This window comes from Cyprinus carpio, chromosome B24 (genome assembly GCF_018340385.1).
Source record: "Cyprinus carpio isolate SPL01 chromosome B24, ASM1834038v1, whole genome shotgun sequence".
NCBI classification, from domain to species: domain Eukaryota; kingdom Metazoa; phylum Chordata; class Actinopteri; order Cypriniformes; family Cyprinidae; genus Cyprinus; species Cyprinus carpio.
In genome coordinates, this window is record NC_056620.1 from 17,532,238 (window position 1) to 17,544,735 (window position 12,498).

The window sequence follows — 12,498 nt, forward strand, 5'->3', positions numbered from 1 at the left end:
CACACTGCCTAAACATAAAACCATGTCTGCATTTGTGATCAGAGAAACGACAAACAACAAGCGCTGCTCTACACTGCTCAAAACTCACGTTTGAATCATCAGTGGCAAATTCTTTAAATCTGAAAACATACTTACAGGCTGTGAGTCAGAACAGCCGGCATTGTATGCTACTCTCCCAGGTTCAGGAATCAGTCCTCCGTAAAATGCACTGCACGCACTTGAATATTTGGGTTGAACTGTTCTGGAAGAATTATTTATGTAATTATAATTAAATATTTAATCAATTAAATACAAATTAACATTAAAACCTCATATCTCATTATATGAATATGAATAATCATTGTTTTGTGTAAACTGTCATAAACTTTTTTTATATATCACCATCAGCAAGCAACAACTATATATATACACCACACACTTGATGCACAAAAGCTAAATTTCTCACTCAAGACCATTTTACAAGGCAGAATATCAATGCACACTTCTGTAGGTAACCACATATTTATGTTGGATGTTGTAATCAGTAATTAGTGTCCATGGGCATGTCGAATATAATGACGATTTTCATTTTTTATATGATTAATCATAGAGAAAATATGAGGAGTTATGCTGGTACAACCCATATGCAGTTTTACAATTATGTCTTGGCATACATTTTCTCAACAAAATGTTAAAATCCATTGCATGCTGACAGGTAAGGAAAATCTCTATCATCTATTTCATTTTTTACTGCTTCAGAGAAAAGATTGTGGAACGCAAACTTAAAACGAAGCCTAGGTTTTATATGAAATAATGTATTTGCATGATTTTGTTCAAATATGGAGACAACTGATATGCATACAAACCAGTTGACCATTAACATTTCCATCTCTCTTGAAATCTAATGAGTGGTTTAGAGAGTTAAAAAAAAGCAAAAAGGGGAAAGATAATATTCACATCCCTCATCCAAACACACCCCTCATGCAAGAAAATGTCTCTATTGAAGTAATCACAACGTTCCAGCAGCTTCAAATACAGGGGGTGTAGCCCCAGAAAAAAATAACTTTCCGACATTTTCATCACTAAAGGGCTTTAACAACAAGTATGCCAGTTTAAAAGGCGAGGAGGCAGACCCTCATCTTTCAAAAGACAGATATTTGAACCACCAGCATGTCTATGCTTGTCAGTTTCAAATGGAAAAACTCTAACACTGCGCAGATGCTTCAAAATCCCCTAGGCTGTTCCTCAGTGCAGTATATGCATTTATGATGGCTAAATGTTTTAACTGCAGCAAAATAAAACATATAAGTCAATGCATGTAATATGAAACACAAGCTAGGTTAAGCAAGGAACAGTATAGCTAAATGCTAACGAGCGTGTTTTCCTAAATTGTCTGTTCTATATTGACCCTTTTTCTTTCAGAATGCTGTTGCTGATACTGAAACTCAAACTAACTTAGTTTAACCTAAAGTATTTTTCTAAAATATGTTTATCTTGGAAAAAGGAAACACAGAAGCTAATTTCATTAGCATTGGCATTAAAAACTATATATAACTGATCACACTCTTGAACAGGATCCAAAACAATGATTCATAAAGCTACATGACCTACATTTCCAAAATAGTGCTAAATTATGTCTGGAAATTAAAATAGGCCTACGACCTGTCTGTGATGTACCACTCCATGATTTTTACATCTCTCAATCCTACTCAGGTGCCCACATCAAGGACTTCAAGGTTGTCTGCCTACTCAGCAATGAAGATGTTTCAAGAGGGAAAAAGTCAGAAATCATGTGTGCAACATCAAAGTGATCACTGATGGCACAGTCAGGGTGAAGGAGGAGACCGCCATAGTGGTTATGGTGAACGTGTTCATGGCCATGTGGTCCACGCAGCTCTGAGGGGTGGGGCGCAGCATCACTGAGATAATTGCTGGCTGGGGCAGCTCTGCCTGGTAGGGCCTATGTATTGGGCGAGGTGCATGGAACATAGATCAAACGAAAATATACAGCTAGACTGCTCAGCAAATCTCTTATTAGCGCGGCTCAGGAGCAATGTTCCCTCTAAGCTGCGCGCGCGCGCGGCCGCGCACTTCTTCCACCGCTGCCGCGCAGAAGAAATAATGTGCCGCGCACACGCATAAATAAGTTGGGGAAAGCTATTTGCGAAAGCGAATGAATTGCAATGCTCGGGTAAACCGCTATAGAGTTGATATCACGATAGAGTTAGAACCGGTGAATGCGGTTTACAGTTTCATAGAAAGGGAATGATGTGCGCCAAATGAGTCGCTGTTGAAACCGAATATTTTAATGGTTGCGTAGCCTACGAAATAGCTCAACTCGAGAGCCGACGCAAACGCAATGACATGTGAAATAAAACGTCATGTATTAAAGAAGAGTGGCTTGATTAAGTGCTGGAAACAGCGGATGATGGGCACAGAACGGTAACAAAACTCAGAGACATTTACAGTCACACAGGTGTAGTGTGCAAACTGTACATCATAGGGCTGTTTAGATAGTTTTAGAAGAACTGACGTTCACGTTTTTTTTTTTAACTTACAGATCTCAGTTTAAATGCTTCAGTTTCTATTCTATTCTATTCTATTCTATCAGTTTAAATGCTTCAGTTTGTTTTGATATTATATTATGTTAGGCCTATATTATTAACCTAATAAATAATTGACCTTGTTTTTTTAATGGAGTCTTTGCTCATCAAAGATGTATTTATTTTATCGAAAATACAGAAGAAAAAACAGTAATATTGTGAAACATTATTGCAATTTCTAATATTGGTTTCCTTTTTTAATATACTTTAAAATATAATTTATTCCCGTGGAGCAAAGCTGAATTTTCAGCAACATTACTCAAGCCTTCAGTCTCATATTATCCTTCAGAAATCATTCTAATATGCTGATTTATTATCAGTGATGAATCTGTTGTGCTGCTTAATATTTTTACTTTTTTTTTTTTTTTTTGGAACGTTTTACTTTTTTCTTTGATTTTTAGATTAATAAAAAAGTTAAAAAGAACAGCATTTATTCAAAATAGAAATCTTTTCTAAAAATATGTCTTTATTATCACTTTTTATCCATTTAACACATTCTTGCTGAATAAAAGTATTAATTTCTTTAAAAAAGGAAAAAAAAAAATACTGACCACAAACATTTTAGTAGTGTATATTGTAACACAATAATTTCTATTTTGAATAAACACTGTCCTTTTTAACTTTTTATTTATCAAAGAATCCCGAAAAAATATCACAAGTCCCAAAAAATATTATGCAGCACAACTGTTTCCAACATTGATTATAAATCAGCATATTAGAATGATTTGTAAAGGATCATGTGACACCGAAGACTGGAGAAATGATGCTGAAAATTGCTTTGCTTCATAGGAATAAAATTATTTTAAAGTATATTAAAATAGAAAACTTTTATTTTAAATTGCAATAATACTTCACAATATTATTTTGTGAAATAATATTCAATATTTTTATCAAATAGATACAGCCTTGATGAGCATAAGAAACTTATTTAATAAACATTATTGATCCCAAACTTTTGAATGCCAGTGTATTATACTTATATATATATATATATATATATATATATATATATATATATATATATTATATATATATATATATATATATATATATATATATATATATATATATATATATATATAATATAAAGTTTTCTCAGGTAATCTAAAATGTACATCATTTAGTCACGGGTCAAATTAAATACAAATAGCACATTAAAGTTAAAAGTTACACACTTTTTTTTGTGCGCGCTGTGCATGTCTGGTATAAAGAATGTTTTTGCACAGGTGGCCGAAATGTCCGCCCAATAGAGAAAAGTTTTGCTCAGCAAGAAAAAAAATTAGAGGGAACATTGTTTTTTTGTTTGGTATGAAGAAAAATTAGAGGCACCTTGAAACTTAATAAAAATGACATAGCAATAAAAATTAGCTGTAGTTAGGGTTTGGCATTGAATGCTATTCCTTACTTTAATAATTCAGCCTGGTCTAATCTAACTCTAATAAGGCCAACAATAATTTGGGGTGGAAATTCAACCTCATTTAGCCTTTCCATCCAAATTATTCATTTAAATGATATACATCACTTCTAGTCTATGATCATTTTGAGTATAACCATAAAATCACTGCAAAGTCCTCATAGCAAGAGTAAAACACTGGGTACCTCCCAATCCAAAGGACATGGTTTGATTTGTGAATCTCCTATTTTTCTCTGAAGCATAGAGCGCCTTGCCTCATATTCCTTTTAGCACTTGTTAACAAACTCAACTCATATCTTCCACAAGAGGACGTTGAAATATGAGAATGAGGTCAGCAATTTAACACACTGAGTAATGTGTGCACAAGGCTTTTTTGAAAACATCCCAAATGATTCTAATCTGATATTTCATGTTGATGCAGGGTTTGTTTTAAGCCTGGCTGACCTGTCAAAACAGTTCTATGATAAACACGGTTAAAACCACACAGTTCAAAGCTCCTGTGATCAAGGGAATGATGCCACAGAACTTATAACTACCATAATTGATGGTCTAAAACCACAGTTAAAAGCAAAATATGGAGAGCAAGAATAAAATTAAAGCATGAAAATGTTTCTTCAATTGCGTTTTTTCTTCTTCTTAACATTCATTTAACTGAATGCTCCCCAGGATCTTTTCCATGATGTCATTCGAAATGGCAAAATGGTTTAAGTCGAGAAATTCTCATACTGTTCAAGCAAACAAGGAAAATATTCAGTAGAACACATTTATTGACTCAAATACCATCTGAAATCACTGGAGCACTGTTCCTTTTTGAGTATAGGCATTGTCTGAAAACACTGGAGTAAAGATGCTGTGGTGTACACAAACTGTTTGAAATCTCTAGGGCACAGGTGCCACCAAAAATCATGAGAACACGGTGTATATCTGAGGAAAAACTAGAGCATAGTCACTGTCTGAATTCACAGATTTCATAGTCACTGTCTCAGATCACTGTAGTTGTCTGAAAATCATGCATTGGCTGAAATTACACCACTAACCAAAATCACTGGGCACAGGTACCCTCTGCAATCACTGGATATCTAACCACTTGAGTGCCGTCTCAAATCACTGGAACACAGTTATATTATATCTATAAAAAAGTTATTGTCTAAAATCACTGAAAACACTGTATTGTCTTAAATCACATGAAATTATTGGAGCACAGCACCGTCTGAAATCACTGGAGCACAGGCACTATTTGGAATCGTTGTACAAAAAAATCACTGTCTGGAATCACTGGATTAAAAAGTCACAGTTACACACTATAGTAAAAGTGTTCTGTCTGAAATTGAAGCACAAGTGCAATCTCAAAATCACTGAAAAAAAAAATAAAAAAAATAAAAAAATAACTGAAGCAGTTATATCTTAAAACTCTTGAGTACAGATACTGTGAAATCTCTGGAAAACAGTCACTGTCTGAAAACAATGCAGAGGAGTCACTGTTTGAAATCACTGGATAGCAGACATTGTCTGGAAACACTTCAGTAAAGGTAGCTTACTGTCTGAAATAACCTGAGATCAGTGGAACACACGTGCCATCTGAAATCACAGGGTGATTCAGTCACTGTCTGTAAACACTGGAAAACAGCCACTTAAAACACTGGAGCAAAGGCATTGTCTGAAAACACTGGAGCACTGGTATTATGTACATCTGCTGTCTGGTTCATATTCTGTCACAAGCCCCAGTGTCTTTTGTCATGATAAAATATCAAAACGAGCAAAGCATGACAAAACAGAATGTTTAAAGGAACCCCGGCTAGCTTGCTTCCATCATATTGAGCTCACATCTGCATAGCACATTGCTCAGGAATCTGGCTTGTGCTGATATCACCATCACATGGACCTGATTTTCTGTTGTCCTGGGACTAATTAAAGGAGTGATAACTCTAATCCACACCACTGGCGCATTGTTTCATCTGTCTTAATTACAACCTAAGTGAGACCCAAATCACCCTCAAAATAGAAGCACTTTGTGTCGACAGCATGTTGCTTGGACACTGGCAGGTGCTGAAGGCCTGTTAAAGAGAAAGTCAGAGACAGACAGAGAGAAGGTGAGAGAAAGATGAACGACGACACATACAGTACATCTTCTTGGTTTTCTTGATAAATGCTTGTACCCAATGACTTCTGATGAAATCTTTCCTTTCACTTTTAGAGAGAGGAAGACAGCAAAGGGAAGCAGTGGTATCAGCCTCGCTGTCAGTGTGATTTAAAGTGTAAGCAGTTTGCTAAATTTAATCAAACACTCTGTCTACAATAACGTTCCAGTGTTTTTTACGTCAATTGAATCCAATTAAGTTACATCACACTTGAACTATGATTTAAACTTGCTATTGATCAAAAGTAGTTATTATTATGAGAAGAGACTTTGTCATTATAGAGAGAATTTAATTGGAGAAAAAATGCTTGCAAGTGCAAGATGAGTCACAAATATCTTTCGTTTCCTCCCAAAAAGAAAGACATTGTGAATTTGAAATGCATATATTTGCTACAAAAGTCACAAAACTTCAAATTCTGTCCAAAACAAGACCACATTTATTTACTCACTTCTTTAAGAATGTTCTCAGAACATTTTCGCTACTGTGCAGGATATAAAAATTCATAAGCATCTTAAAATAACTGTATAAAAAATAAGCTGTGCTGCTTTTGCTTCCCTTTTATGTTTTATGAGACGAAAAATGTCTTTGGAATTTATAAAAATGGGAAAAGCACACATCCATTCCCAAAGAGAATAAACAGGAAATTTGGGATTGTTTATCTGTTTATTTACTTTCCTTTATACATAAAACTCTGGCTGTTTCTGAACATTTGGGATTAAGAATTCTTCGCCTACAGCAAAGACAGCAGGCTTGTTTTAGAGCTGTCATATAAATTACAGCTCGAGGAATGTGGTGTCTCTGCTTATGTTGATCCAGAAAGCACTTTTACTGCAGACAGGCCTGTTACACTGATCTCTAGACCCCCCATCCTTACCCAAATTAATGTTTGTTACTGGCAAACAACTCAGACTTGCTCTACTATCCCAAGGCACACTGCAGTGCGTCTGTTTGTAGAGCTCAACCCTGGATGCTTAAACACGGAAGCCCACTAATAAACATTTTCCTGATTTCAATGGACATCACATTTCAAGTACAGAGTTCAGTGTTCACTTTTAACCCTTTTAAGGTCTTCATTTGTTAATTGGCTTGTAATAAAAGTTATCTCTAATTTTGCTCATTACAAAAATGAATATACAATGAAAATTAACTACTGTGGATTTTTGTCCATTAAACCTCTGCATCTGATAATCTAGTATGTTTGAAATCAATCAATCAATCAATCAATCAATCAATCAATCAATCAATCAAACAAACAACGTTATTATGTTATATTATACAAACAAACAAATAAATAATTATATTAAACAAACAAACAAACAAACAAACAAAATACACACACACACATATATATATGTATATATATTAAGAAGAAATAGAGATATATAAATAGAGAAATTTAATTTGTAACTACACATAATTATTTATATAAGCTGATAATATAATACAATATAATATAATATAATAAATAGTGAGTGACTGTGTGATTTATTTTAAGAAATAAGTTCTATTTATATAATCTGCAAAAAAAGCCCACAGTAATATATATATATATATATATATATATATATATATATATATATATATATATATATATATATATATATATATAATTTAGTAATTTATAGTAGTAATTTCTTAGTAAATATATTTCTAAAGGTGCTGTTGACATGAAGTTTTCACCAGATGTGGGTGACAATCCAAGTAGTCCATGCATACAACAAAAGCAACAGAAACTAATATTACTAATATATATATATTTATTTTTTTCACAAAGCAAAGCAAATTATATGAACTTCAGTCACCACCATCAAACAATGACCGACATGCTTCTAGAGAGTTCCCAGTACTGTCTGACCATGAGTAGTCAGCATGAAAGCTGATTTATGCTTCACAAGGCAATGCTGATGGGGCACAGGCCTTTCTGTTTTGACACGTTTCTGTCACTTGTGGGCCAGCTGACAGGGTGGTCAGAGGCAGGCTCTCTCCAGGCTTGGACTGTTCGGTCAGGGATTAGATACCTTCCGCTCCTCCCTTCACCTGTGAAATTTCAGAGCCAGCCAGGCTGAAAGGGGGCATTGTTCCCCCCTGTCAGGAATGCCCATGTTGTCTGCAATGAAAAAAGTTCATTTGAACTGGAATTTGGAGGCTGTCTGACAATAGCGAGGACAATCTCCAAGTTAAGTTGGCCCATAAACCGAGGTCAGTGATTGTTCCCAGAGTATGAAAGTGAACTCATAAAGGCTGTCATCGGGTTTGAAATTATGTTCTAATGAAGTTACTTTTCATATCTCAAAAACATCTAAGCTAATAGCCAATATGCCATGGACTGAAATTTAGCAAAGAATCTGTACTTGTAAGGCACAATGGGCACAACCAATCCAGATCTGCAACCGCTAGTCCGCTCTAAGCAAGCATAAGCTGTTGCCAACTTTCAAGTTCATTGGATATGCATTTTTGAAAATGTGAAACAGGGGTGTCATGGAAAAAAAAAAATCCTGAATAGGTGGGACTCAGGACACAGAGGGGCAGTATGGTATAACTGGGAAGGAGGAAGGGAGGCCAAAATTTGGCTTGGTCATATGCCAGCCGTACACACATTCGTCTGATCTCCACATACTACTAGCGTTACAGAGAAAAACCAATAGAGTCGAGACCTTAACACTTATAAAGGTCAGCACACTGACACAAATACACTTTCATCAAGCTTAACCATTTAACTTGGTTAACTGCATTACTTTAGGAAAGAAAATGGGAATAAATAAATAACACATGCCAACTTTTTATATTTATTATTAGATTATTAATACTTACAGCTTATTATTTATAACTACTACTATTTTTAAATAGTAAATGTATTTATTTATTTATTATGTATTTATTTACTACAATTTTTAGAAAATTATAATTTTATATTTATTAAAAAAACAGCCCATTTAACCTAATTTTTAGAAAATTATAAATTTTTTTTTAAAAAAAATCAGCCCATATAACCTGAGGTAAATGCTGATAATTATTATTTTTGTGAACAACAGTGCCATCTTCTGGTCGGAAATAAAAATGTTTTCTGCATTTGGACCGTTTGTGATTGATGTGCATTGCGCACCAATCGGTGATGTGAATGACCCACATTCAACCAATCAGGTATCAGAGTTCCTTGACCTCTTTAGACACGCCCACAAACTTTATGCGGAAGAGCGTGAATTTGAACCGGGTACGTGTGGCTCACATCTCTCATAAACATTCGCATGTCTCGGTTATTATCTTTATACTGGTCTATATTTCTTTAGTAACGCAATGTTTTATTCGTTGTTGTTTTGTTTTAACTTTAGGCTCCTTTGTTCCCGAGTATTGTTCTGAGCTGTTGAAGCTAATGATTTGTGAGGCTCGCTTCAGAACAAAACCTCTAACGTTAAACTTGCATGTGCGTTTGCTAATTTTAACCTGTTTACTTACTTTACTTAAGCCTGATACTCCTTAAATGCAATCCAAAGAGTCGTTCTGTGTTAGATAAGGGCTCATATGTTGCTATAAGTCCTTTTTTAGCCTGAACAGATACTGTGTTTCTAGAACCTCATTCCCCTGAGAAACACTAGATGCTTAAATTCAGTTCCGGACAGATGCGCTGCAGTTTTAATAACATCATGAAAAATTATACTCTGTTATATCACTGAAAAGGACTAGAATGCATTAACCCTTGCAGTTTATTAAATTTTTGAAACAAAAAAGTATTAATATTTAATAATGAGTGTAATAACTGCCTAGGTGAATTTCACGAAACTTTTGAAGTCCGTTGTGTCATTGACAATAAAGCACAGAAACAAATCAGTACTTTTACTACAGTAATGCAAAATAATGATCATTTATTATTTTGCATTGTAATGGTTAGCTAATATCCAATTTAGTTTTTTTTTTTTTTTTGTCTGGGCAGGAATTATATATTTATTGTTGCATTGCAGTAATTGGAATTTGGTAGGAAAATGTGTAAGGAAATATATAAACACATTATAAATAATGACATTTTAAATTCTATTTGGTTATTTATTGGTCAAATATGTTGCAGTAATTATTGAGATTTGCTAATATATGTCAGAGTGCTTGTCTTTGTTTCAGTTTATTTTCAAAGATATTATTTTGATATTGGGAACATATAAAATTTGGTTAAATTTATGCACATTACTGCATTTGTACTGACATCAAAATATTAATTTGGTGTGCAATGTAAAGGAAAGCTGTGGACAATAAATCAGAATGAAAGTTGACCGTGTCAATTTTATTTAATAATGCAGCAAGTAACTAAATTAGAGTACAAACAGACTTTTTTAACCTCTGCTCATCTTAAAGTTCCACATGTTATTTGCACCATGAATAGAAGAGTTACTGATCAATTTAATTGTCTTTTTTAGAATCATGGCAGAGGTAGACGAGGCCGACATTCAGACGAAGAAAAGCAAAACCCTTATCGTACGGCATCTGCCCAGAGAACTCAACAGAGATGAAAAAGAGGATCTCCTGAAATATTTTGGTGCCTCATCTGTCAGAGTGCTGTCAGAGAAGGGACCCCTAGTAAGTTGCAAATTGCTGTGGGTAAATGATGGAGTGAATAAATGCAGCTGACCTAATTGTGTTGTCATCTGCAGAAACATATGGCATTTGCAACCTTTAGCAGCGAGACCTCTGCCTCTAAGGTAAAACTAAATACACATGCTCCTCTTGTGGTTTAAGAGCTGGTTTCGACATATGCTAGTAAACCGAATTGTTTCTTTCTACCCACAGGCACTGAACAGACTTCATCAGCTGAGGATCCTTGGTCACACACTAGTGGTTGAGTTTGCGAAAGATCAAGACCATGTCACTGTTCTTAAAGACCCACCAGTGTCTAAGAGGTAAATGGCAAAATCAATAATAATTGACTTTCAGCGATTCCTTACTCTCCCATAAAATGAGCAGTCTAGATGTGTCTCTGATTGGCTAACTGTCTATTTTTATATTTAATCAGAACTGTGTTTATTAATGTTTCTTCAAATATGGGCACTTTTATGTTGCAGGGATTGATTCAATATATTTCATTTTGTTATGTGATATTCACATTTTGGATTTGCATTTATTTACGTTTTCTTTTTTAAACTTTGCTTTCAAAATTTATTTTGGCTACTTTAATTTTTTAATTTTTTATTTTAATAGATTTCTATTTTTTTATTTTATTTTAAAAACATTGATTATATTCACAAAAAAACAAAAAACAAAAAAAACAAACATTGTTTACAAAAAATACACATAAATTTCATCCTGACAAAGTAAATTTGCCTCTAATAAAATTTTATTAAAAGTTAGTTTACTTGGATTCCATGGTGGCAAGATTGTCAGTTTATATGAGATAAAATTTGAGACTTATGATGTGTAATGAAAAATAGGGAAGGTAACTATCAGTTTTTAATATAGTTTTTTTTTGAGACTTTTTGAATCTAGTGTAGAATCAATTCTCTCTCAGAATTGATAGTAAATTTTACAATTAATTACAAAAACGCTAAGAAACACATTGAATTAAACATTAAATTTGTATTTTTTTATTTAAAAAGAAAAAGTACTCCAGTAGTCTTGGATTTATTTACAACTTTGAAAAATAATTTTTTTACAGTGAAATCAAGCTTTAATTTTGTCAAATTATGCAACATAGTGTGAAAATTTGGTTTAATTGTGTATCTGGGGATGTATTAAATACAAGCTATGAAAATAGCTTTAACAAGACAAAGTAGCCATTTTATACCAAAAAGTTAAAAAAGTAGTTTCCAACACACAATCATATTAAACACAGTACATCATTTGGGATAAGGTGAAGATTTTTATGATATTTCATGAAAAATTACATAATTCTCATATGACGTAAGTACATACTCAGTTTTTAGTTTGTTAGTAGACAAATTAAACTAGTGTGTTTGAAAAAAGTGTTTTAAGAGAGTTCATAGGGGCAAAGATGTCCATAGTTGAAGAAACACCCTTGTATTTCTATAACTATTAACAGTTTTTCCTTCTGTTTCAGTGGTGTTGGTGTCCAGGCTGAGAAGGGGAAGAAAGAAAAACAACAAAACAATGTTCCTCTGGTGGACAACAGCATTGCTCCCAGTCTGGGGTAGGTGTGCACATGCATCTGTGTTTTTGATCAGCACAATGACTTCCTCTGCATGCGCCATCTCACTGTGTCACTGTGCTTTATGATGTCACTGGAGATTTGAGACAGGCTGACGCTCCCGGTTGACATCCCGCATCTGGTGTCAGTAGTTCAGGTCCTGGTAAACCTGTAGGAAGTGCCCACAGCGAACAGAGAAAGATGGAGAGAGGAAGGAAGTTGGAGAGTGGCTGTCACCAT

General features: G+C 34.2%; 1 protein-coding gene across 4 annotated transcripts in view; it reads left to right on the top strand.

Annotated features, from left to right (window-relative positions):
- The first annotated feature begins 9,279 nt into the window (after positions 1-9,279).
- rnpc3 (RNA-binding region (RNP1, RRM) containing 3) overlaps positions 9,280-12,498 on the top strand; it is a 14,591-nt gene continuing 11,372 nt past the window's right edge. For 3 of the 4 annotated variants that reach the window (XR_006158445.1, XM_042752046.1, XM_019105972.2), the window contains exons 1-5: positions 9,280-9,345; positions 10,538-10,697; positions 10,772-10,819; positions 10,908-11,017; positions 12,172-12,261. Coding sequence is in view for 3 of the 4 variants with exons in the window: in XM_042752046.1 (XP_042607980.1) it covers positions 10,542-10,697; positions 10,772-10,819; positions 10,908-11,017; positions 12,172-12,261 (404 nt within the window). In the remaining variant the exon portion in view is untranslated. Of the gene's footprint in view, positions 9,346-9,387; positions 9,556-10,537; positions 10,698-10,771; positions 10,820-10,907; positions 11,018-12,171; positions 12,262-12,498 lie in introns of those variants that run through there. The other variant, XM_042752047.1, reaches the window with a different exon arrangement.